Here is a 25,723-nt window from a genome sequence, read left to right on the forward strand (position 1 = left end):
AACATAAAAACACAAAAACACAAAAACAAAAACAAGAACAATACAGAATTTCACAGAGCATAAAATACACTGAGATTATTGCTTTACAACAATCCCATCAATAACTTAATATAGTTGATTATTATTGTTGTTGTTGTTGTTGTTGTTGCCACTGTTATTATTATTAAATGTTTAAATGGTTGTATTTTATTTTTGGCATCAGTCTCATTCTTACAGCGTTATAACTCAGGGTGTGTGTTTAATAAAGTGTCATATGGGGGTTAAAATGATAGCAGGCTCAGTCTGTACGTCAGGGCTGCCTTTATTATTTTGTTATTTTTAAGGAAGGGAAGAGAGGGTCTTCATCCTGAGAGTGTGAAGCTGGACAACATAACGGTATGCCCCTCCACCCCCTTCCCACCCCAGAGCTGTGGACTGCAAAGCCTGGTGGGTATTGAAGTCTTCACAACAAAGAGAGAAGCCGTGTTCTCAACGGCTACTGCGGTGCTGTCGCTCCCATTGAGAACTACCGGTACCGAGATGCGCAGCTCGGGATGGTTTCCGGTAAGTGCGCAAAATGTTTGGACCGGGCACTGGAAGAAGGGAAAAGTGTGAGGTGAGGAAATGACCGGGCTGCTATTTTTAAGTCGGCTGTAAGTACTTGCAAAAGAGGAGGCGGCGGAGGAGGGACGTTCGTCAGGAGGGATGTAGCGCTGCTGATTCCCGAGCAGCGAGTAAGACACGGTGAGTTTGCTGCAGAGATGTCTGCACAGACAATAACCTGCAAGTTGCGCTCTCAAGTTGGTCGGTGCGAATCAGCCGTTTTCAGAAAGCGATTTGCACGTTCACGGCGTGATGTTGCGCGTGAAAGTGTTGTGTTTCGGCACAAAGCGAGTGCCACAGGGTCAGCGCACATCTTTGCTCCTGCTGCAATTGTTTCACACCCTGGAACTCCATTTTTCCCCGCTGATGCTCTGCTCAGGAGACCGTGCACAACAAAGGATCGGGATGATCAGGGTGTGCATGGTGCGTGCCGATGAATGTCGTCGGAAGGTCCGCAGACCGGTTATTTTATCCGAGTCACATTGTGCCATATATGCTACATCTAAACTATATATACTGAGAAAGAGAGATGGTCAAAACGATTGTCCCTGTATCTGTCTTATCTCTGTGTAACTGCTGGTGCTGGTGTGCAAAAGAAGAAGAAGAAAAAACATGGATTTCGGTTACTTTTTAAGGACATATGATGCATTTAAGGTGGGGTGTAACAGCTATAGGCCCATCTTCAGCTCACAGTAATAATTAGCACACTTAAAAGGGTAATACATTGCCTCAAGGCCTGCATCTGTAGGCGTGATAAATCACAGCATGGCGGAAATGTCAGGAACAATGACAAATCGGTGGATAACAGACCCCACTCTATTTATGTTTATTAGGGTTTTTTTAGCTTTCATAAAATGTGTCTACCGGCAGAGTTTTTATTTTGAGGTGTGACACCGGAAGTCGCCGTTTTCGCTGCGTGGCTGACTTGACTCCGGTCTCTCGTTCACTCAGCAGCATCTTGACTCCACTGGCGCGAGATCCGCTCGCGAGGAGAGAGAGAGGAGAGAGAGAGAGGGCAGGTCGGTGCCGCGAGCCTTCACGCACGGGCTCCCGTTTTTCCTCTCCTGGTGCCGGGGAGTAGCAGCTGTTTAATTTGATGCTTTTTTACGACATGGCCCGATTCAACCTCTCAGGTAATTTTGTATTTTTGCCTCGAGAATGAAAACCTGTTAAGTAAGAGTCCGTTTAATCTCGGCGATACAATTAGAAATCCGCTGTCCGTGTAGGTCTAATTAGGACATGGATTGTTAGGGCAGAGATGGAAGACGCGATATGTGCATGTGTCTGACATCAAAGTGTCATTGGAGAAATGGCAGTCTGGCAAGGCAATTTTTATTTATTATCATTTTTTTCTTATTCGGATTCATCGCAGCCCATTGTTATGGAGAGTGCATACTTCTTCAAGGACGTTATAAGCTATACTGCCATGAGGAAATTAGAGTGAAGTAAATTATTCAGCTTTACTCCAGACGAGGCTGATAAACTTCCATCTCAGAGAACCTCCTGATGGAAAGGAATAAAAGTGTGTTTTTATGTGTTTATAATAAGGCTATTATTTCACTGTCTCAATTTCTTTTCAATGCATCATGAAGCTACTGAATCTGACACATGATAAAACTTGGCTAATGGTCTCATCAGGTGTTTTCTCTCCTTAAACATGCAATGAAATCCATTTCCTGTGGTTCCATCCACCATAATAACTCTTGAAGTTAATGTGCTCTTGCAGAAAAAAAAAAGATGCCTCATGGCTTGTGTTCGGGCTCTTTCCACTTCCCACTGGAAGCCTCCTCTTTAATGGACCATTAAGAGGAGAACCACAATGGTTAAGCTGTCGACTGTGCCTGATTCATTTGGTTAAACCGCGCAGATGAGACTGGTCTGAGCATCACATTCCTTAAAAGCTCTTTGCTGAATGTCTCGGATCAATCCTCGTTCACAGGGCAGCCGCTGGCAGGGAGCAGAAGTGGGCGGCAATCAAATAACTTCACTTAAGTTATGCTTGGTTCCCCTGCAGTGCAGCCTTCACGCAGGTGGAAGGACACTACAGAAGAAAAGTTTAGCAAAGGCGAGGAGCTTTTTGGGCTCCTTGTAAAAGTGGGGCACTGGTCCCTGTGGTGAGAGGCACTTTTCTGGGGCAGGCTCAGTGATGACGCTGTCCCAGCACAGATTGGGAACAGACACCCTCGTCCATCCATTTCGGAAAGAGGTGTAGAAACTGTGCAGCCCGGGACCGACACCTACAGAAAGGTCCAAGCATAGACACAGCAACAGGGGTTCGATCGCCACGCTCTGTTTTACAATCCTTATTTCTTTTTGATGCCTCACCGGAATTGGCCTGTAAGTATGCCTCAGCTGAGCCTACCTGCTGCAGATAATAACTTGTATTCAAACAGTTGCTCGTTGTGTTCAGTTTGTAAGAGTCTGCCTTGTTAGGACTTAAGCGTGGAGTTAATTACTTTCTTCCAGTGATTTGGCGGCTTTTTGTGCCCAGAACCCTGGAGTGAGAAGCAGACTGCTATTTAAAGATGGCATAACTCAGCCAGCTGCTGCCGTTTCCGCTCCCATCGTAATTGAATCAACACTAGTAGACTGCGCCAGTGAGGGTGTGTGCACTTCGCAGAAGATTACACAGTCGGGACCTCTAGGCGGTCTTTAACAGTCACTTTCACATACCTGGTTGGTGCATTTGGGATTTGGAAGCGGGGCTGATGTCATCGGCCATGCAGGGATGTAGTTTGTGATTAGTGATTGATAAGGTGGGCAGGTAAGTTAGGCTTTTTTATGTATTCGTCTGTCCGAAGAGTTCAGCTCGAATTAAGAGTTTGTGTCATTAATTGATTGTGTGCATCCCGTTTTCTTCGATCTGCTTGCCCAGCTGTGTGAAGCGATATATGGCAGCTGTTAGTCGCCTCTGAGAAAGTATCTTTCATGGTTAAAACTCAGAGGTCCTGCACAGTTTCGAGAAACGCATTACTTTCATATCGATCTGTTCTATACAATGAAAAGGCAGGTACAGGGTTAACAACTCAATAAGGAACTAGGCCATGAACATCCCTTTTTTTTTTATCTGTGACTGGCTGTGAGCGTGACAACAGCAAGTGAAACAGAACAATATTTTACTGTGGAACGTATCTCCTCAAGCCAGTTCTTTATTTATGAAAAGCCTGAAGTGAAGTGTAGTCGAATAATCCTGTGCATATGTATAGATATATATGGAAAAGTCCCAGTATTTTAATTTCCACCCCCTGCCTTTAATCCGCTCGTACTTTGAGAACCTAGAGATATTTTCTCTTTCCGTGGAACACTCACCGCACAGCTCGATTATTTTGAGTCATCTAGCCAAGGCTGTGGCACTGGGCGGGAGTGTAAAAAATTTCATCTCTGACCACAAATGCATCTGCCTCGTCTCAGTGGTGTTAGGGTTCTCATCCAGTCTGTGTGAGTCTCTATGCGAATGGCTGCACTACGAAGGCTACAGTAATTTCAGGCTTTCAGGTAGTGCTGTTTGGCCTGTTTGGTGTGCAAGTGCCGTTACTTACACTTCTTCTTTTGAAAGGGAAGCTGACCTCTGACCTGCCAGATAATTGCCAGAGAGAAGAAATAGAGAAGAATGCCAAACTGAATATCCAGAATTATATAGGTAGTGAACTGTTTGTGTTTATATAAGTGATATTTGGATTACTTTGCAATACGATCACAGCTTACTTAGACTGACAGAGCTTCACTTCAGGGTAGGACATTGGCCAGTGATAACGTTAATTATCTAGTCAAGGGCCTCCGGTAACATCAGCCAGCACACTTTCTCTTAAAATATCCCTCATTGGCAAAACCATTAGATTTCAAGGCAATAAAGCTGCAGTTTGCCTAGACCAGTAATTTAGTCAAATGTAAGATGATACGAAGGGCCATTAAAACCCAGAATTTTGCCTTGCAGTGAAGCTCATCAGTAATATTTTAGAGCGAGAAGGAATTTTGTGGCCCAAACCCAAACTTTATGGTTTGGGTTTGGGCCACTTCGTACACTGACAATTATAACCAGCGTTTTTGGGGGGGTTTTCACATTAGATTGCTTGTGGTTTTCTCACTACAGAAAACATTTGTGCCTGATTTTGTCTAAAAGATGTGGCTTCCATAGCATTTCAGCTATTTTATTGCTAAGAATGTCTAATTTGCACTCTGCTGTACAATGATGCTTGCATGTCTTGATCTGTCATTGAAGCTTAACCATTTAAACAATCAACAAACACACAGGTTCAGCTGGGACTATAACTAATGAATTAATTAGAAAATAACTAATTATTTTCTTTATAGCTGAAACTTCAAATCAGTTCAATTTAATTGTATTATTATAGTGCAAAATCACAACAATAGTCACCTGAAGAAGCTTTAAAGATGCCATAAGAGATTTGTAATATTGTTTTATTTATAGTTTAACTTTCTACAAATGTCAGAAATGTATGAAATAATTCCGCACCATTCAGATGTCTTCATGTGCACAGAAAGAATATGATTCCTGCAGTATATGACTAAGAAACCCACCAACACATTACATTTGAGAGGGTGGAGTTCTGTCTTAGTTCATTCTGTCTGGTCTCACTACCATGCTTGAATCTATACCTAGCCCTTTTGATATTATCACTAAGCATGTGACATTAACTTGTCGGCCAATTTGGAGGTTGTTGGCATATGTTAGGAAAGTGGTTACTATATCCCCAGTCACACAAAATCTGTATTCCCTTACTGGTTGGCAAAAACCTCCTTGTGCTTGCTTTGGTTCCTAACATATTGCTGCAGTCACCCAGAGTTTGCATGGAAGTAGTTGTTAGCGAGTGCTTACAGACAAACATGAAAAACTACAGGCAACCATGGAAACCAAAGCAGTCACTAGGAAGTTTCTGGTGCAGCACCATTTTCCATCCTATTTCATTCAGCGACAGCCAGCAACCTCCAGGAACCAGTGCCAACCAGTCGGGGAATACACATTTTTCCATAGCAACTGGTCATTATGACACGTCCAAGATGGCAAAAAAAATCTCAAGCAAAGTGTGCATGACATCAACAGCTGCCCCCCCCAAAATACCCGACAGTTTACATACTTTAAATCAGCGGTCCCCAAACTTTTTCACGGACCGGCCTTTAATGTGTCGCGGGTAAATACAGCAAAATAAAATGATACGACCAAGACAAAAACTGTGGTATTTTGTAAATATAATAATAAACGCGAATTCACTGTGTAATTGTGTAACTTTATTAGCAGCGCCCTCCTGAAATGTGCCAACAACATTGAGAGTAACAGCCTCCTCTCTGCCCCTTAATGCTCTCTGGTTGCTATGGTAACACATAAATATTTCTTTCAAAATAAGACACACAACTACAACACGGGAAAAGACCCAGGGAAACCGAGTTAACGATAAAAACCCCAAAAACCATAAATTTCACACCCGAGCCTCAATTCTCGTGGCCCAGTACCAAACGACTCACGGACCGGTGCCGGTCCGTGGCCCGGGGGTTGGGGACCGCTGCTTTAAATAATGTACCCAGTATGTGTATGATTAATTTAATCCATTTGATTAAAACTGCAGTAGACTGGTCCAAACCAGTGTGGTTGTAAAGTCTGTGCAGTCTTGTGTTAGAATTTGAAGGCAATATGACAGAAGATGGACCAAATGAAGGACGATTCCCAAAAACATACTGTTGACTGAAGGTGCTACAAAGCTTAGCTAGATGTGCATCAACAGCACTATATCATTGACAATGTATTTTTACTTCCAATTATACAGCAGTTATACTTGTTAATGAGTCAGTGCTGCAATAGTAAATATGTCTGCTTTGTTTTCTTTGCTGCCATAATCATCAGAGCTTTTGTACTGTGATTTTGCTTATGTTTTCCAGCTTTTCTATAGCAAAGAATGGACAGTGCACCACTTTGAGTACATAAAATTGTTATTTGTGAGCTTGTCCATGAGCGGTTACATAACTGAAGTGTCATTTTACACACGACTCTGATTTGAATGAATGCCAGAAAGCCATTTACTCATTACCGTCACCATGTATACATCAATGGATACAAACTCCAGTTACTTACTCAGTGATGACTGTGGCATCAGACCTTTTGTGATTTAGTGGACTGGAGCTATAGTCTGCTTTAAGCTCTGTAAAGTCTGACCAAATTGTATCAGTTGCTGTTACACAGGGACTTCTAAAGGCCTTTGTAGTATTTCCTTCTGCTTTTTTTCTCCTACTGCGCGCTCCTTCAAATACACAGTAGATTCAATCTGGTATTAGAAGTTACTTTTTTTGCTTCATCCAAACTCATAGATACATCTTTGCGGGCATTTATTGTCTTAGAAAACAAACATGATGATAATGTTCAAGCTCTGAGATATGGAGTATTATCAGTCTGGTTGTGACTTATATTCAGTGTGCCTGTATTTTCAGGCCCAAGTATAATCAGTTTCTCTTTGCAGCATTGTTGGAAGATTTCTGGGAATTTGTGGATCTCTTAGTTGTGTGTTGTATGTCAGACAGTGATGTGATCAACCTTTGTTTTCTCTCTTTCAGAGTGGATAGGATGGTTGGAGGTGGCATCGTCACCATGCTAGAGACCTGAAAAAATACTGCTATACTATTGCAGAGAACCCCAACCACCCACACCCCTCCCATGACTTTGTGTAGTGTATGTGTACAACTTTTTGCAGTAGCACAAATCCGATTAAATATACTGAAGTCAATAGACAGGAGTTTTATTTATATATCATATACTTTATATCTGAAGGCTATCTAAGTGTTATACCTAATACATAAAAGGGAAAAATCGCATTAAAAACTATAAATTGAAATAACAGAAGAAAATGAATTATATAAAAGTATAAAATGAAGCAAATGAAGAACTGAGAATGTGTCTGCTCATGCATTAAACTTGTGTTTTTCAGGAGATGTTGATTGGTGTGCCTCAAACTCTGTAATGGAAAATCGTGGTGAGTACTAAGTTACGCGTTGTGGTTTTTTTAAAAGCAGTGTTAATGCTGTGGAGTGAGCTGTGTTTCACTTTATTCCCCCATCGTGAATGACTCATTGCGCACTCTTGTCAGACGGGGCTGGGGATGTTTATGTACATATGTGCGTACCTGACTTAGTCTCCCTCCCTGCTGAAGTAGCCTGTCCCAGTCTGTTATCCAGGTCAGGCCAACAGGTTCTGGACTCATGCGGATTGGCTCAGTTCTCGCTGGAAGCCAGCCCGGCGTGGTGGCTTTATGTGGGGCACAGGAAGAGAAAAGGAACGCTGCCGAACACACTAGCTCTCCATCTTTAGAAACAGCTCGAGATGCAGCCAAATGCTCAAAAAGCTCTGATCTATCCAGGCATAATGACACAGCACAGTGCTCTGGATTCCTCTGAGGCTCAGACGAGATTTTTTTTTCTTCTAAAGACACTCAAATGTCAAAAGAAATCAAAGCACTAATTCAGGGGGTCCACTCCCGCTTTTCTTCTCATTTACAGAAAGTGCTCTCTTTTTCTTTCCCGCTCCTCTCTATTTTCAAGCCTGATACAAGACTGGGCTTCTTGGCAAACATATTTCAAAGTCATGCTAATGCTTCCAAGTCTTTTTAAAATGTGATATAAGAGAGTTAAAGAAGTGTATAAAATGGTGTTTGCAGACATTAAAAGAGGCGAGCAGCATGATAAATACCCTGCACTAACATTGGTTACTGAGCAGAAGTTAGCTAATGTTAGCGTGCAAACCCTGTATAGAAAGTGCAGTGTTTATTTCTCTGATCAAACTGTCCACTCAACCTTTCCACTGTCATTCTGTTGATGGGGATGAGAGCATACTCGACCTTTATTCAGAAACAGTAATGCGTCTGATGTTGTTTACCTTTTCCACTGATCAAGGGTACTGATTCAAATTTCTCTGATTTCTTTCCCCTCCAGCCATCACATGCAGATACATTACTATAGTTGCATTATAGGTGTGTATATATAACTATATCTTATGTGTTGTGGTCTGAGATCTGCAGCTTCAGGTCTAGTGTCTTCTGTGTTGGTTAACTCTTTTTAATTTACTATAAAGGAATATTTTACATTGTACAGATATTACTGAGTACACGCACTGCACCGCATACTACAACATGCGCCATATTGAAAACAAAACTTGTCTTTTCCCTGGAATGGTAGGCATCTTTCTGTGAATGCTGACCTGTGCTATGAGCCAAGGAGGGAGGGTCAGCAAGAAAGGGGGAGTCCAACTCCAGGAGGGAGGGAGGGGAGGTCTGAGGATATTGTGCGAGGGAGGGATGGGGGAAGGACTGAAGAAAAGGCACAGAAGGCGGCTAGATGACAGACGCAGAGAAGCATAAAAGATCTTAGGGCATACGGGGACTTTGTTGCAGAAGAAGCACGGCAGGTGAAGGAGTTGATCTGTACTGTGTAGTGCACACACTTAAAGGTGCAGGACAGGTAGGGCCCCCTCAGGGGCTGGATCATGGGACAGAGCCTCCGTGTGGAGATCGCAGCTCAGGACCCACAACAACAACATAGCCGCAGTGGTGAGTTTCTGGGCTTACATTCTTGGTGTACTTTACACTGCTGTGGTTTCCTCCATCGCTAACATCAACAACATAAAACTATTTTCTCGTTTACTAGTTTTCAAGGATAGAAAATAGAGCAGAACTGAGGATCGGTGATTGTGTAATAAACTTTGCACGAACGTTGCGTAGCCTCCCCCCTAATTCTGCCCCTCATTCATTTTTACCACCACAAGGAATGCTAAATCACTGGGATCATGTGGCTAATTTTCTACAGTGTTTTTACACACTCATGCATGACTTGTGCACTTATTTTCTTATGTTACACTGCACAGGAACATCAGATTGCATATGTTGTCTGGCTCAGAGGTTTTACATAATTTTGTACCGCACCAATTATTCCAAGTTTCTGAGCGTCACACGATGTTATATGATCGTGCATTTTATACAAGTGGTGAGTAAAAAGATAAGTACAGCAGTAAAATGTTAATCATATTACAGTGTCATGTAATGACATTTATTTCTACTGGATCTTTAATTGTTGTAAATGTTAGGGAACACATTTTTTCTCAGGAAACAGTCAGTGCTCGTAAGTATTTATAAGTGGATTAAATTTCATAATCGGCCCTGACAAAGGTAACTGTTACACTGAGGTTGGAGGTATTTCCTAACATTTATCCGCCTGGACTTTTGGTTTTTGTGTTAGCGATCGGGATAGCAAGCCCCTTTACAGCAACAATCTCCTTTACCCACATGCTCACCTGACCAGCCTGCCATGACTCAGTGAATCATGAGGTTAGAGGGAAATCTGGTCGGTTGTATGGGGGAGTAGTAGGTGTGTCTTCTGTATATGGCTATGTCATAGGAAGACACCAGCACAGTCACACACTCCCGTGTTTCCTGTCTGCTGTGGCTTATCTTGGCAGACTTTCTCATTAGAGCAACACTATTAAGAATGTAGCTCTGTTATGAATGGAGGTATTTTTTATATATCATCATTCATTAGTTTCCCTGTTGTACCTTCGAGCATAGTGTTTCCATGAGCTGTACAGTGGAGTATGTTATTGAATATGAGGGGAAGAGGTTGCCTTTGTTCTCTGGGAGGAAATGGCACTCCACCCTGATTCTGTGACTGCGTTTCCAGCCCCCCCATCCCAGCCTGCCACATTATGTCTGTACTTTTTCTCTCTTTGTAGCCCTTTTTTTTTTACCCTTTACTCCCATTCCAAAACCCACAGTAGCACTCAGCTATAGTGTCACAACATGCCAGACCTCTTCACACTACAGCTGAAACAATGACATGTTGGAGAGTTTTTCTCTGTATCTGTGAAGAATAATTTGGAGTGGATCTACAGCTCTCTTGAATGTGACAGCTGATTTGGGTCTTCTGTACTTTTTTCTTTTTTGAGGACTTTTTTTTTGTACTAGTGGATTGTCACCTTTTATAATCAAGCTTCACTGGCTAACGGAAAAGACCGCTGAGGATATGGTCAGTCGTGTCTTTCAAATAGATGCCTGCTGCATGGGCTGAGTCCTCTGCGATCGTCATCTCTGCAGTGCTTTGGAGTGTGCAGGCCTGGCACAGCCAGCTCTTATCCTGCTTCACTGGCTTCAGCTGAGCCACTGTGGCAGAGGCGTCTCTGACAGAACAGTCTGCTGTGTGTGAGAACCTCAGTTCTGGATCGCGGAGAAGCTGCCTTAAGCAATGCTTAATCTGGATGTTATGGCAGCTGGTCTGAATCCTCAGATTTCTACCTCGCCGAGATAAGGTGGATTTCCACAGCATGGACACGTCTCTTGATTCCGGACTCTCTGCTGTAGTTTCCGCCAACTCTCTGCAACTTGGTCTCCTGCGTTTTCGTCATCTGTGATTTGATGCTGGGATATACACGGGACAGTAGATTTTTGGTTGCTGAATGCTCCCTGCGTCCTCATGGCGTGCTGTTTTAAGTCCCACCACCATGCAAGCTGGACACTTAACACCCCTCTCCAAGGTAGATTAGTGTCTGCTTTTTAACTACTTGTCAAAAATGCCATTTTTAAACTCACAGTAGGGTATGAAGTTGAAGTATTGTGATTAAAACTGTTTTCCTATCCGAGGTTTACAGTCTGTCAGGCTTGTGAGCTCTGTGTAAACACTCAACTCAAATTTTACACCGCCAGCAGTGTGGAGTTAATGTGCCTGTCCTTCAGTTGCAAAAAATGGGTTTGAATCTTGTGTCAGCAACCATCCGCCTTTCTGTAGTGTCACTTAGCAAGATACTGAAACCCTGCCAGCTCCAGGGGTGCTGGACTGCAGCTAGCTGATCCTGATGTATGCGTATCAGTGTGTGTGTTAGTGTCTCAAATAAAGAAAAAGTTTCTATCCAAGAATAACGTTTTGTTGTTTTAGTGTTCCCTGGACTGCTAAGTAAGCCACATCAGTATTGTGTGAGAGCATATTGTTGTGGGAATCAGACTGCAGGGCATTACTGTCGCCAAGACATCCTGTGTGAGCCCGAGACTGGATGTTTTACATCGGACTCTGTTCTCTCTCTGCTGGTAAATATTATGTCTGCTGAATACAGCAGCTGCAGCCTTTAGAGAGCTAATGTTTGAAAGTCTCTCCAAGCTCAGCGCGCTGTCAGTTGGCCTGTCAGTCATGTGACCCAGAGTATGTAGCCATGTCTGCAGATTGCTTTTTAATTGAGTTCTTGAAGCCTTGGTGACACCTAATGATAATTAGTGGTTTTTAAAGAGCTTTTGCTTCTTGTTACCTGTATGTGTGGGTGTGTACACATGTATATATTTTATATATGCATGCAGAATGACTGACAACCTTTTTCTGCTGCTTATGTCTGCATTCGTGTGTGCCCCTCTTCTCTATGGGAGCAGCGAGGGCTGAAAGGCTGATAAGGCACTAGACTCCATCCAGCTAAGGAATGTGAGTACTTGACAGCGAGAAATCCTGGCTCAGAGCCAGTGTTAGGCTTCTCCTGTTAGCTGTGGATACGTGGAGGAGTCCATGAGCTCTCAGCATCACCCTGCCAAAGCACACTCGGTCCCCGAGAACTAACAGCTAAAGATAATAACCGCCATAATGAGCCTGGCCCTCTTTAAAAAGCAGCAGATGAGCTCAGTTAAAATAGAAAGCTCCGCTGCTGAGTGGGGTGTCTATAATTTTATGTTATAAGTTCTTTTGTATTTGTTTTAAATTTGTGCTTTCTGTTTTAGATGATGAAGCTGAGCAGCACCACAGCACAATGGTGGGAGAGGGAGGCAGCACCGGGGACAGCACCCCTCCCCCGAAGCGCAAGGGCAAGTTCTCCACCCTTGGCAAGATCTTCAAGCCGTGGAAGTGGAGGAAGAAAAAAAGCAGCGAGAAGTTCAAAGAAACTTCTGAAGGTTTGTGTTGCAAACTTGTTCTCTTTGCGAATGCCACCTCTCCTTTCACCCCAGCAGCCGTATCAGTTGTATTCAAATTTCATTAAAATTCCTCAGAGAACATGTTTCCGCCCAAATGTTACAAGCAAGTTTGTCTCTCGCTATTTTCAGTGCACATAATACAATAAGCTGAATACAAGGTGTCTCGTTAGGAGACGAAGTCTAAACCATAGTGTGTATATCATGGTGACCTTGGGTTTTGAAGCGTCTTTTTTTTTTGTATTTATTAGTCTCTTTAGCAGTGAGGCACATGCCATCTTGTTTTTTGGAGTGACAGAAGTGACTACTGTGAATATTTAGCTGCAGGGGTGGGCAACTCCAGGCCTCCAGGGCCAGTGTCCTGCAGGTTTTAGATATCACCCTGTGTCAACACACCTGAATCAAATGATTAGTTCAAATTGGCTTCACTATTCAGGCCTAGAAGTTACACCCGCATGTTATATCGAGTATGTTATAAATAAAGATACTTGCTAACTGGTTCTAAGTGTTACTGAATAATATGAGAAACTTACCAGATCTGTACCACAGACCACCAACCAGAAAGCATGGTGAAGAGGTCCAGTTCAGTGACTCGAATTAGCTCAACATATATATATCTATATACAGGGTGGACCATTTATATGGATACACTGCAATAACATGGGAACGGTTGGTGATATTAAAGTCCTGTTTGTGGCACATTAGTATATGTGAGGGGGCACATATCACCACCCATCTTGAGGAGTTTGCCCCCTCACATATACTAATGTGCCACCCTGTATATTGCTTCTGGTGCATGAGATCACAGTGAAAATTGTAAATCATAGATATCTTGGTGAAAAAAATGGTCTGTAAAATGTAATTTCCTTTTGCTCTTGACAGAACTAGAGAGGCAGATGTCGACAAGGCGCACCCGACAGGAGCTTATAGAACAGGGGGTGCTGAAGGAGGTCCCGGACAATGGTGAGGGGACTTGTGTGATTCAACATGTGATATCTTTGCAAAGCTTTGTCTGCGTCTGACAGCAGCAGCCCCGAGGCAATAACGCCCACTCAGACAGTACAGTTAAGTCTTCAGCACATGATAGCAGGAACGCTGTCTTCCCATGCAGCAGGTGTCTGAGACAAATTTAGAAAAGCAAATTTGAGAAAAAACTGCTTTCACCTTGCTGTTTCTCAAAGTAATGCAATGTCTGTTTAAAATTACTTGCCACTCTCCAGAGCTGAGGAAAAGTGGAACAAATTGTGCCTTGCAGCAAAATAGCTTAGAAAGGGGGGGGGTGCGAACGTTCTGCTGGTCCCGCTGTTGCAGAAGCCCATTTATTAAATCTACAGCAGCTTCTGCATCACGGCAAACACTGACTGTCCATGGGGCTTGAGTTAAGGGCACGTTCCTTTTATCACTGTGGAAAATAACTGCAAATAGCAATTATTTTTGAACAGTTTCTGTATTGATTCTGTAGTTTTAAAATCTCCCCAAAAACCACTCCTCACTTTATTTGAAATCCAGATTTAAAGAAGAAATAAGCAGCAAAAAGTATGTTTAGCAGTGTTATGGCTCAGTTGGATAGTTATCAGTTCTCTTGCAATGCATCAGGTTAATTGTAGAATATTGAACACGGCACTACCAGTATGTAAAACTTTAAATAATGTATCAATATGAAATCCTGTTATGTATCAAATATTTAGCATATAATGTCCTTCTGCACTTTCTCAATTGCTCAGAATATCATTCAGTCTTCTAATTTATTTGTTGAAGTATTCACCAAGTGTTTTTGGCCAATCTTTTTAGATGGAGAAGCACAAAATGTGAAGCAGTCGTATGTAAAGAATGGCCACACTCTGCCTGTTGGAGGAGGAGGAGGAGGAGTCATCAGCGGTGGCAGAAGCCCATGCAACCAGGGCCAACTCCCCTCAGATTCAGATTTTAGGATGAACCCTGCATGGCTCGCCCAGCCAGATGACCGAAGGGGCCGTTGTTCTCCCTCAGATGGAGACCGCCGTGGAGCTTTGGGCTCCAGGGGCACAGGACTACATGACGATGGACGGAGAAGCGCAGGGATTGGGGCACGGGCGCAAGGGGAGGGCGAGTGGAAGTCTAATATGGCCTGGCAGGGCCACATTCACGGGCAAATGGAAGAGACCAGACATGGCGGCAGGCTTCACCCTGACGATGGACAAAAGAGGCCAGGCCTGCAGAAGGCCCCATCCGAGGATGGCAGGAGGAGTCGGCCTGCAGAAGGAGATTGGAAGCCTACACTCCCTCGGCATGCATCTGCTGAGGAGGGGAGGGCCCGGAGAGGTGAGTCACTTTCAGTAGTTTTCCTCCCTACAATCTGAATTTTTCCGCCAATTTTTACAAGTTGCAATCATAACAGCACTGGTGTTGTCAGTGTAAGGCCATCACAGATAAAGTGCACACCTTTTGCACCTTAACCTCCTTCATATTTGAAAAGTCGGTGATTCTTGGGTACCTTGTCCCCTCCCTTTTGCTGTCACTTTTCTGCTTATATGCTGTCCTCCCAGATATAGACAGGCTCCTGTCAGCTCCCGGGAGGCCTGCTCCAGCTATGCTTCTTATTCAGGAACATGAGGGAATAGCTCGTCCTCTCTTCTCCTCTCCTAATTAATGTGGTGCAATCGCTATACTCATTATTGCCCTTTAAGGCTAGCACAGTGAGCTCAGTGATAATTGGTAAAGTGCCACAGCTAATTGATTTCCCTGAAAAATAGAATTTGTTCAAAAATAATGGTGTTTAGCTCTGTTTTTAGATCTCAGCTGTGCGGTTATCGCTCACGTGACAGGTTATTCTGTGCCGATGTGTAAACATGTTAGGAGTTGAAAAGTATGTAAAACTATAGCATGTCATTGCAGCAAAGCAGAAAGAAGGTAAAATTTTGTCCGCTTTCCTTCATGTGTCATTGCTCTGCTCTTCTTTTCATCTTACCTTGTTTTGTTTTTTTTTCTCCGTGTGATGCTACTTTTTTTTTACCTCTCCCACTCGCTTTCTATCTTTATCACTTCTCCTGCTTTCTGTCCTCCTTTTATTCCCCCCCCCCTCTCTGTTCTTCAGTCTGACTTCCTGCTTTCCTCTGGATTAGTTCCTCTTTGATTACATGGCATCACACTGATAACGCTTCTGTAAATAAATAACCCTGAACCTGAGAGCAGCAGGAATGGCGTGGGCGCAGCGGTGGGAACAGTGTGGGGGCCGGCTCGCGGGTATAGTGGGGTGGGCAGAGGGAGGTGGGTTTTTTTGGTGGTAATTGCAGCCGCCTACTCTGTTTATCTTCACAGCTGATCCCTAGATAATGCCATTCTCAAACAAGTGCTATCACAGAGAGTGCTTGGAGTGCTTAGAGCTGTAGAAAAATGGCTCATCGCTGAGTCTCTGAGCTGAAACATTTATAGCAATCCACTGGGATATTTGGTGAGATTTTGCTAATTCACTGAAGTGTATTTGTTATGATCATGCATACATAGAATACAGTATATGCACTACAGCTGAAAACCAATCATTTATTGTTTAAGTTTCAGTCTCAGTTGACGTGCTGTAACTTTTAAAGTTATATAAGCAGAATTAAATTTTATGATATAAAACTATATGGTTGGCTGCTTTTTCCTTTTTTTTAGAATCAGACAGCCATTTTGTTCCTGACCTGGACACCCTGCGTGAACCTCTGCCACCCAAACAGGTGATCATGCCTCCAAAATGGCTGGTGAGCTCCACCCCTGAACCTGGCAGTGAGTGTCCACCTCGAACTCCATCCAACCACCCCACGAGTCAGTTCTCTTCTCCGTCGGCTGTGACGTCCAAACCTGTTCGATCGGTGTCTTCTGCGTGTTCCAACACTCAGCAGTCTGCCGCTGCCCTTACCTCCACTTCTCAGCCCGCCAAGCAGCCCCCTCTGCCTCCACCCAAGCCTGTGAACAGGGGCAACGCGGCCATGCTGGGTAAGCCTTTGCTAACAGTAGCTTCTTAGGTTAACAGATGTTGCAGGGAGAGGAAGCATACATCAACAATCAAATGCCTGCTCAGTTAGCATGTAGTTTTCCAGCTGGCGTATACAGTATGTACATTTATGCGTCAGTGCACTACTGATGGTAAACTCTTCAGCACAACATCCTGTATACGATGCTATCTTAACAGCACGAGCTGCTTTTCCCCAGTTAATTACTTATTATGCCTGGATTATTGTAGCAGAAACGTCTCCAGCATTTTACGCTATGAGGATAACAGGGACTCCTGTGGCTGTGGGCCACTGCTTCCACAGATACAATGTAGCGGTTCTGTGGGTTTGCCTCATCTGGGATTGTGTTTTAATTCCCAGTAAGGCAAGGCTGTCTACTTTGGCTCATTTTTTCCAGGACATCGTATGAATTTGGTACATTTCCACTTGTTCTGATATGTCGTCAGATTCTTGTGTGACAGCTCCGGGGGGGAGGGGTGGGCGGGGCATTACAAAATGCTCCTATTCGTCATCAGTTTATTATACTAATTGTTGTTTTTGACACAAATAGAATACAAAATGAGTCAGTTAGAAACTTACACTAGTTTCAGGTTAACATTTACACTACAGAGAACTCCTCAAAATCTAATTTCTCAGTACACTTGTTGACAGTTTACTATGAAGCGACTGTATTTTAAAAGCCAGGAGGCTTCTTTGTTTTGTGGCCATGTTTATGCACAAAGAACAACTGAGACAAAAGGTGTTAATGAAACACACCGTGAAGCGGGTACTGTTACAGTTACAAGGATAGTAATAATGTTCTTACCTATGTGTTTATTTTAGTGATTATCATTTCGGGAAACAGTACCATTCCCTCATAGTGCAACTCTGTTTATATACAGTTGTGTTCAAAAGATTACATCCACTCATCACTGGCATTGTCATGATCATTTTAAACTGTTCTTTTTCCAGGGTGGAATGATCGTAGAGCGTACATGTGTAATGACTTTAAAAACATTAATTTGGGGCACAAGTTTGGATTTATTCTGGGTTTTCTCCATCCACTCCATCAGAAGTATACATACAGGCTCAAATATATACACTCACCCCCAGTAATGTTTGGATAAATGTTCCTCAGCAAGCTACACCTCAACCAGACACTTTACTTACATAAGATCATGTTATATGGATATGTATATTACTGGACTGAGAAGATACCGACAAACAAAAAACCGACACCTTCAAGCTCGACTGAAATTTTCAGCTGCCTACATGGAAGTAAAAGTTTTGCTGTCAGACAAGACCTAGGAACATTACTGTCAAGCATGGTGTTGGGAGCATCATGCTCTGCGGCTGTTTTGCTGTCAGGGGTACTGATACATCGCACACAGTGGATGGAATAATGAAGAAGAAGGACTACCTCCAAAATCTTCAACTTCACCTCAAATCAGGAGCTAGACGGTTGAAATTCCAACAGGACAATGATCCCAACACACATCAAAACTGGTTTTGGGATGGATAAAGCAGGATAACGTTAAGCTTCTCGAATGGCCTTTCCAAAGACCCGACCTCAGTCAGGAAACTCTATGGACTACACTTAAAAGTCGGATGCGTGACTCTGTGTGGATAAGAGAAAACCCAAACTAATTTCAAGTTTGTGCACCAAATTCTTTTTAAAAAGATTTTTGCTGTACAATCGTTCCACCCTGGAAAAAGAAAAGTTGAAACGGTTCAAAGAAATCATTAAAAGCCCAGAATTACTATGGAATTCATGCCCACGATGAGTTAATGTAAACTTCTGACCACAACCGTAACTATGAAATCAACAACTTACGCAGCACCAGAAAGTAGCTGCATTCATTAAACATGCCAGCTGAAGGCCTCCATCTCGTCCCTGTTAGTCTCCGCCCTGCAGGGGGGAGAAAACGCTCAGCTTCCTCTCTACTGGTCCTGCTGGAAGCGAGAGTGCGACTATGATGTCTACCTGTCCCTGCCTGTCTACCTGTGCCGGCGGGCCGGAGGCCTGCGCTCAGGTAAAAGGATGCCCTCCTGGTATTTCTTTGGCTGCGGTGCCAATTTCTGGAATGCCCTCTTCAGAGTCTGCACACTTCATCATGTCGCATCCTTTCCTGCTGCCAACATATGTCTTCTGAAAAGCCTTTAACTTGTTCACTGGCCTTCATTGCTTTTCTTTGGACCTGGTATATAAGAGCCGCATGCATATAACAAGCTGATAATGAGTGTGCTTACTGTACACAACTTCTGTGTGAGTGCAGTTGAGTGTATTTTGCCTCTGTATAAGGGAGGGCCTTTAGCGGGTTCCAGCTGTGTTCTGCTATGCATCAAATGAATTTTATGTCTCTAATCCACTCAGCTCTCACTCAAATGGGATGGATGGGTGGACTTGAATGGGTCGAAGAATAAAAAGGCAAAATGGTTCTAACATAAGGGCTCGACTTAATATAGAGAGGAAGTCCATTACTGTGTAGATTACTGCATGTTGTAAGTCTGTCAGCACTGTTCACTTATTATGTCTTACGTAGCACGGCTCTGCTTTAACAGAAATGTTGCCTTAAAGCTGTCCTCTGAAGTCTTAAGAGCCAAATAGCAAATATGCAAAAGTGCATGCAAAACTCGAAGGTTTGCATTTGAGCTTTTTGTTTAGGAGCTTCAGGAGCTTTACTACGCTAATAGATAAAGTGTCGGTGTGGGGTTAGAGTCTGGCTGTGAAGAGCATGGATGCATCTTTTTTGTCTCTGTGAACTGGAGCAGTCGCTGCACACTGGTCTTTTAGAGCAAAGTGTGCGTTCATGGCCATCATGTGAACCAACTTGCTGTATGGATGCAGTAATGCTCAGTCAGACATGTAATCCCAGCATTCGTGTGTCTTCTGTCATACTGGGTATGTAATACATGTGTGACTGATGCTTGTGCACTTGCGTCACAGTGACAAACTAGATTCAAAAGTAAAGCACTTGCTAGCAAGTCACTCTCACGCCTAAGCTGTAGCTCTTTTTCTGTAGCAGTTATGGTTGGATTAGCTCTTTTTCCATTTGCAGGTGACTTCACCCAAGCAACAGGGGGCGCTAGCCTTGTCCCGGCCAAACCCTCTCCTCCAATGCCTCCTAAGAGGACCACCCCAGTCACCAAACGCAACACAGAGGACTCTGCTTCAAGCCATCCCATCATCCCCTCACCACTTTCTCTGGAGGAACACAGCAGCCTCCCTGTGGGCTTCCAGCTGCCTCCCCCTCCTCCGTCCCCACCCCTGCCGACTCACATACCACCTTCTCCACCCCGCCAACACATACAGACCCACCACCTCCACCATCAGCACTCCTACCCCCATCCGCTGCCCCAACCCATACCAATGCTTTTCGACCCACCGAGCCCGACCAATGAGTCTCCCCAGCGCCCGGCTCCCGTACCGCTGCACATCATGATCCAGCGAGCCCTGTCCAGTCCCGGCCCGGCTCAGCCACATCCAGATGGGTCGCAGCGGGCGCACACACTGCTTTTCGAAACACCTCTAGAGTACCAAGGAGACCGTGGTCGCCCCCTGCCTGTCAGCATTCAACCACTAAAACTGTAAGTTTCTCTGCACAGAAAAGTCAATTAGTGAATCGGTGTATACAAAGACAGTCTTACATGGTGAAGAAATATGGAGTTTGCATGTGATCTGTCTTTGCATGTAGCTTTGAGGATCTTTTTCATCCATTTTCTAAGCTGTTTACTCTTTGTACTTACCTGTGTATCCATTTCAAGCTGAAAAACAGTCCAGTCTTCATCATTGTAAAGTCAGATATAGCTGGAGGGACATATTTCAGTTAAACTTATTTAAAACACGTCTTCAAAATTAGCCAAATAAAAACAAAAAAATATTTTATATGCATGCATTTTTTTCCTGTTAGATCTGAGGATGACTACTCAGAGGAAGAAGAAGAGGAAGAAGATGACGAGGAAGAGGAGGAGTATGATGGGGAGATTCCACAGCCAGAGCTGGAGCCAAGGAGTCGCCGGTGCTTGGTCGGTGACGCTGGCATTTGTGTCATCCCACGGGGAAACAGCAATGACGAGGACGAGGAAGAAGAGGAGGATGAGGATGAGGAAGGCGAACACGACATGCACGGGGAGGACAGTGATTCAGATGGTCCTGTGCCTCATAAAGATGAAGACTCAGATGAAGATGAGGAGGATGAGCCCCCGATGAGTAAGCATAACAAACTGATTTGGAGGTCATTTAGTGGCTTTTCCGGACTCTTTGTAAACCTGTGCAGCGTTTTGGTGCTCCTTCTCAGCTTACTGCATCTCTCCGCTTGGCTTTTATCCAGGCGCACTGGCCAGCAGGGTGAAGAGAAAGGACACCCTGGCTCTGAAGCTGAGCAGCCGTCCCTCTGCTCCCGACAGGGACAGGTTTACGCAGGAGAGGAGCAGCCGAGATGACCAGCCTCCAGGACAGACTGGCCTCACCTGGCAGAGCAGAGAGCAGTGGGAAGCCATTCGCACACAAATTGGCACTGCACTCACGAGGTAAAGATGAGCAGAATCATTGTATTGTTTAAAATGACAGCAGTGAAAGTGCATTTCCTGAAGAAATTAGACCAATTTTTAATAGATCCTTGACCTGCTTATTACCTGAATGTCCAAGTGAAGTAAATGTGTAAAAATAGGACTCCATTTTTCTTTTTTCTTTTCTTTTTTTTATTTCAGGCGACTAAGCCAGAGACCCACTGCTGAGGAACTTGAGCAAAGAAACATCCTCCAGCGTTAGTATTAACTCTCTCTGTCTTTGTTCATGATCCTTGACTTGTTTGGACTCTTTTGTTTCTGGGTTTTAGCAAAACCACTCCTCATTCTTTCGTCTGATGCTTTTGCCTCAGCATTTGTTAACAAAGTACATTTCACATCTGTTAACAACAAGCACATATCTAATTTTAGAAATTGCTTTTAAACCTGCCATCAAACCAAGCCTTTTATGCCAAAGTCTAAATTTGGCTCTTCTATTCTTTCTCCCATCTTTGTTCTTCCCTCAGCTAAAAATCAGGCTGACAGACAAGCCGAAGTTCGAGAGATCAAGCGACGGCTGACCAGAAAGGTGAAGCAGCACACCTGCAAACATCCCAGTGTTAAACCATTTATTTACCTGATATTAAACTGACATAAAAAAAACCTCTTTATTGTAGCTGAGTCAAAGACCCACGGTTGCAGAACTACAGGCAAGAAAAATCTTGCGATTCCACGAGTATGTGGAAGTCACAGATGCCCAGGACTACGATAGAAGAGCAGACAAGCCGTGGACTAAGCTGACACCTGCTGACAAGGTAATCAGCTCCATATAAAGGCTTTATCGGCACAACCGCTTTCTGATACAGCACTTTACAAAATGTCCAAGACAGTGTTACAAACATTTTAAATGTTAAACACATGCAACTCCTTTAGGTTCATGTAATTTTTTAGCAGTATATTGTCTCGTTTTCTTTCTGAGTTCATGTTTAACCGAATTGCTGTTTTGTCTAGGCGGCCATCCGGAAGGAGCTCAATGATTATAAGAGCACTGAAATGGAGGTTCATGAAGAGAGCAGAATTTACACAAGGTATACCTTTTAGTTGAAACTTGACTGGCTGATTGATTGACTTGGTCAAAACAGTGAGGTACTGTGTTTTGCTGATTTGTTTTTCTACACCACTCTTCATGTTGGTGGGGTATGGAGTCTATCTCAGCTGTCATAGGCCGAGAAACTGGGTACACTCTGGACAGCTCATGAGTCCATCGCAGAGCTAAAGGAGAGACAGATGAACCACTCACACTCACTTTCACATCTACGGCCAATTTAGAATCACCCATTGAGCTCACATGCATGACCTCCCAAAACCTGGGACTGTGGGAGGAAGACGGGTACCTGGAGCACAGGGAAGCCATGCAAACGTCACACAGTTTTGTTTTTGTTGTTATTTATTTCTCCTGTTTGTGTCAGGGAAACAATGAAATATGTAATACACACTTGAGAGTGATGCATCTTTGAACACTTTCTGCCATTTGCAGCCAACCTTGGCGCTCATCCTGAAGACATCTCCCCCCAGCAGCAGGTTTTAGCTAAAGGAGTTTGTTAGCTTGCTACTGTGTCAAGTGTTTATTTCATACTCCCTCAATCATTAAGGACTTACTGTTTAACAGTCTTCAGGATGTCACTTATTTTAGTCTGTAGACGTCGGCTGCCTTGGCTACACATGCACTGTGTGTCTTGTGTTTGCTTTACACTTAAAGCCATCTTTGTTGCTTGCACCTAAACACTTTAAATATGAATTAGCAGCAGTGGTGATTTGCTACTACATTAATAGACTTGTGACAAGTAAACAGAGAGATCCATGTAGAAACTGATTGATTGGTCAGCTTTCTTATGCATGCCTGGTTAAATGGCAGAATCCAGCACTAACAATGAAACCTTGGCAGAAGAAGACTTTTAGAGAAAAATCTGTACCTTAAATAGCGATATAATGAATTTCCCTGCATTAATAGCTTAAGGATTACGAAGGTGTGATCTTGCCTCATGAGAGCTGTTTGTTTTCTTTAGGTTCCATCGGCCTTAACATCCCTGCTTCCGGATAAAGAAGCACTTAAGATCTCCGGCAAAGAAGCAGCTGCTCCCTATGCAGACAGATCGCCCTTTTGCGTCTCTTGAATGTACTGTTATCAGGGAAAGCCTGGAACCGACTCCACACGAGAATGCTTCATGCTTGTCCTCCATCGCCCTCTCACTACATTGCTTTCACTGAACCGAGGTGTTGGTGGGTGGAGACCAGATGCAGTATTTCTCCCAGACGGCAAGGGGGAACCACGTGCCAATAAAGTGGAGAAGTGGCAAAGGACCTACAGGGCTTACTCTCACTCTGCTGTTGTGTGGTGCCCCTCAGGGACTCGGATATAGTTACAACCTTTAATGCGGCCTCGTCCTGTGTTGCCTTTTTCTTTTTCTTCTTTACTGTATATGGAAAAGCTAACTCATCTTCGCTAATGTAATAACGTAGAATAAAAATGGTAACAATAATGATGACCTATAACACTTCACACAGTAATAATAGACACAAACGGTCAGGAGTTGGCTGAAGACTGGGATATTCTGTTTTAGAGCTGGACATCTCTGGGATATCGTGTGTTTTTTATCCACTCTACAGACTGCTGCTGTGATACGTTAGAGTGAAACTGGAAGAGATCTCATTGCAAAATATTGTGTGATGCACAAAATATTTTCTATTACAATTTTGATCACAAGGGTAGTGAGAGCTTTTCTTTGAGCCTTCTTTTTTATTATTATTATTATTATTATTTGGCTTGCCTGTGTTTGTGGTTGTGATGTGTCGGCCTTTTAATAGCTATAGGAAAAGGTCAGGAGGCTGTTGGTGTTTTAATGCGTGCCAACACACCCAATACTGGTTTTCATATCACTGATTTCTGCAATCCACTGCATGAGCCATTACAAAATCCAGTGCCACCGCGTCTGGATAATCTCTCTTCATTTATACTTTTTTCTTTTGTAAGTTTTTGTACTTCCCTTTAAAGATTGAACATGCAATACATTCTGTAGCCATTTTAAATAAGGTCGTTACGATAGTGTCTAAACTAAGAGTTAAATGTAAGTTGCTTCAAGTGTAGATCAGGGATTTATCACAAAAAAGAGAAAAAAAAACACCTGAAAATGTATAATCGGTCAACAGGAACTCAGTTTGGCTGGAACTTTTTGAAACTGCAGAAATGTTTTACCTTGTCTTGTTGTCTGGCCAGTAGCTTACAGGGTTCTCAGTGCTGTGTGTATAAGTTGATATAGGTTTATCTGATGCTTCTGTATATCTTGTCTTCCTTTGATTTGAAAAGAAATTTTAAATATAAAAGTATTATAGGTTGCTATTTTTTTAAGCAGAACATGAGTTTATGATTAAATGCTACAAGAATGGGAATATGAAAGTGCACCTTTCTGTAAATCTGAGTTCATTTTTAATTGAATGTGGAGCTGTATGAGCTGACAGTCTTCTTTTTAATTGTAAATAGTCTGGATCTAATTAAAAATCTTACAATTCCTGGAACCTTCTTGTGAAACAACTCTGCAACTGAGGTCCAGTAGACCTCTCTTACCTAATGACTGTGTTCAGGTGGAGTCTTTTGTCTAAGCTGGAACGTCTAAAGAAAAAGTGGGTTTGCAGCAACACCTGGTGGCGGTTTAAGTTTTTGCACTGTCTTTTGATTTTAAAAAATTAGCTGGTTTAAGGCCCTTTAGTGTAAATTAGAATATATTTTAGGTAATAGGTTATATGTTAGATTATTGGAAAAGGTGACACCATAGGGTGGGGGTGTCATCATTTCCTAATGATAAAATCTCCCATATGGGAGTAATTAAGCCATAGATAATAATCAATAATCAAAAGCTCCTGCTTTTTCATATGGACTATAGAAATTTATTTTTACAATGGGCCCACAGTAAAAATAAGTCAATAATTATAATAGTGAAAAAATAATCTTCTGTGAATTACCAACATCTTTCAATTGTGTAATTACTGAAAAGTCTGGACAGTGAGCTGCAAGAACCTTTTCTGTAATTTTAATTGTTTATTTATTTGTGCTAATAGATTTCTTTCATTTACTACAGCAGTATGTCTTCATCGTGTACAAAAAACCGAGAGGTATAGTTGAAATTGCACTTTTTCATATTAAATGTGTAGCTAAAGGTCTTCACACTGAGAAAATTGAGAGTTTTGCTAGTTTGGCCCACTTAAGTTCAAAGTGAGCTGTATGTGGCTCACTGTGTAAAGTGAGTTTGACATCCTTGCTTTAGGGTGAGGAAGTGGCTATGTTGTAGCATCAGCTAAAGAAAGAAAGAAAAGACTGAAGGTAAAATATGTTCACAGATCTTTAAGGTCTGGGTTGGACAAAAGGAAATCTAGTTACAAAATATACAGATAAGGGACAACCTAAAAAAAGGTTTGTAGGTTACTGATAAATTCTTATCTCTTAATGTCAATTAGAGACATAAAAGCGATACAAGATGGATAAAGGTGAAAATCAAAAGATGCCCACCTCCCCTGTCTTAATATCAGCTGGTCAGCGTTTTTTTTACATTACATACAGCTTCCGTAATTAGTGAATTGTACAAGATAACAGAACTATTAAATATATAAGGTAAAGGTTTTATATTACACATTCAACTTTAGATGAAAATACCACTACTTTTACATTGTTGTAGGGGTTGGTTTTTTTTGTTTTTTGTTTTTTTT

General features: G+C 42.8%; 1 protein-coding gene across 12 annotated transcripts; it reads left to right on the plus strand.

The window, feature by feature from the left end:
* The first annotated feature begins 537 nt into the window (after positions 1-537).
* On the plus strand, positions 538-24,538 carry phactr4b (phosphatase and actin regulator 4b). Of its 12 annotated transcripts, none has more exons than XM_025911443.1 (17): positions 538-723; positions 7,144-7,258; positions 7,515-7,559; positions 8,515-8,552; positions 12,321-12,491; positions 13,392-13,472; positions 14,301-14,810; positions 16,143-16,463; positions 18,361-18,492; positions 19,519-20,047; positions 20,371-20,669; positions 20,791-20,989; positions 21,170-21,225; positions 21,493-21,554; positions 21,643-21,780; positions 21,977-22,053; positions 23,032-24,538. In XM_025911443.1, exons 4-17 carry the CDS (start codon positions 8,522-8,524, stop codon positions 23,045-23,047), a joined length of 2,622 nt encoding a protein of 873 aa, XP_025767228.1. In that variant the 5' UTR covers positions 538-723; positions 7,144-7,258; positions 7,515-7,559; positions 8,515-8,521; the 3' UTR covers positions 23,048-24,538. The 12 variants fall into 12 exon arrangements, with proteins under 12 accessions (XP_025767228.1, XP_005456772.1, XP_005456773.1 ...); XM_025911444.1 differs by lacking the exon at positions 538-723 and adding an exon at positions 1,522-1,715; XM_025911445.1 differs by lacking the exon at positions 538-723 and adding an exon at positions 2,599-2,919.
* The last annotated feature ends 1,185 nt before the right edge of the window (positions 24,539-25,723 follow it).

The sequence above is a fragment of the Oreochromis niloticus genome, linkage group LG11, assembly GCF_001858045.2.
Source record: "Oreochromis niloticus isolate F11D_XX linkage group LG11, O_niloticus_UMD_NMBU, whole genome shotgun sequence".
NCBI lineage: Eukaryota > Metazoa > Chordata > Actinopteri > Cichliformes > Cichlidae > Oreochromis > Oreochromis niloticus.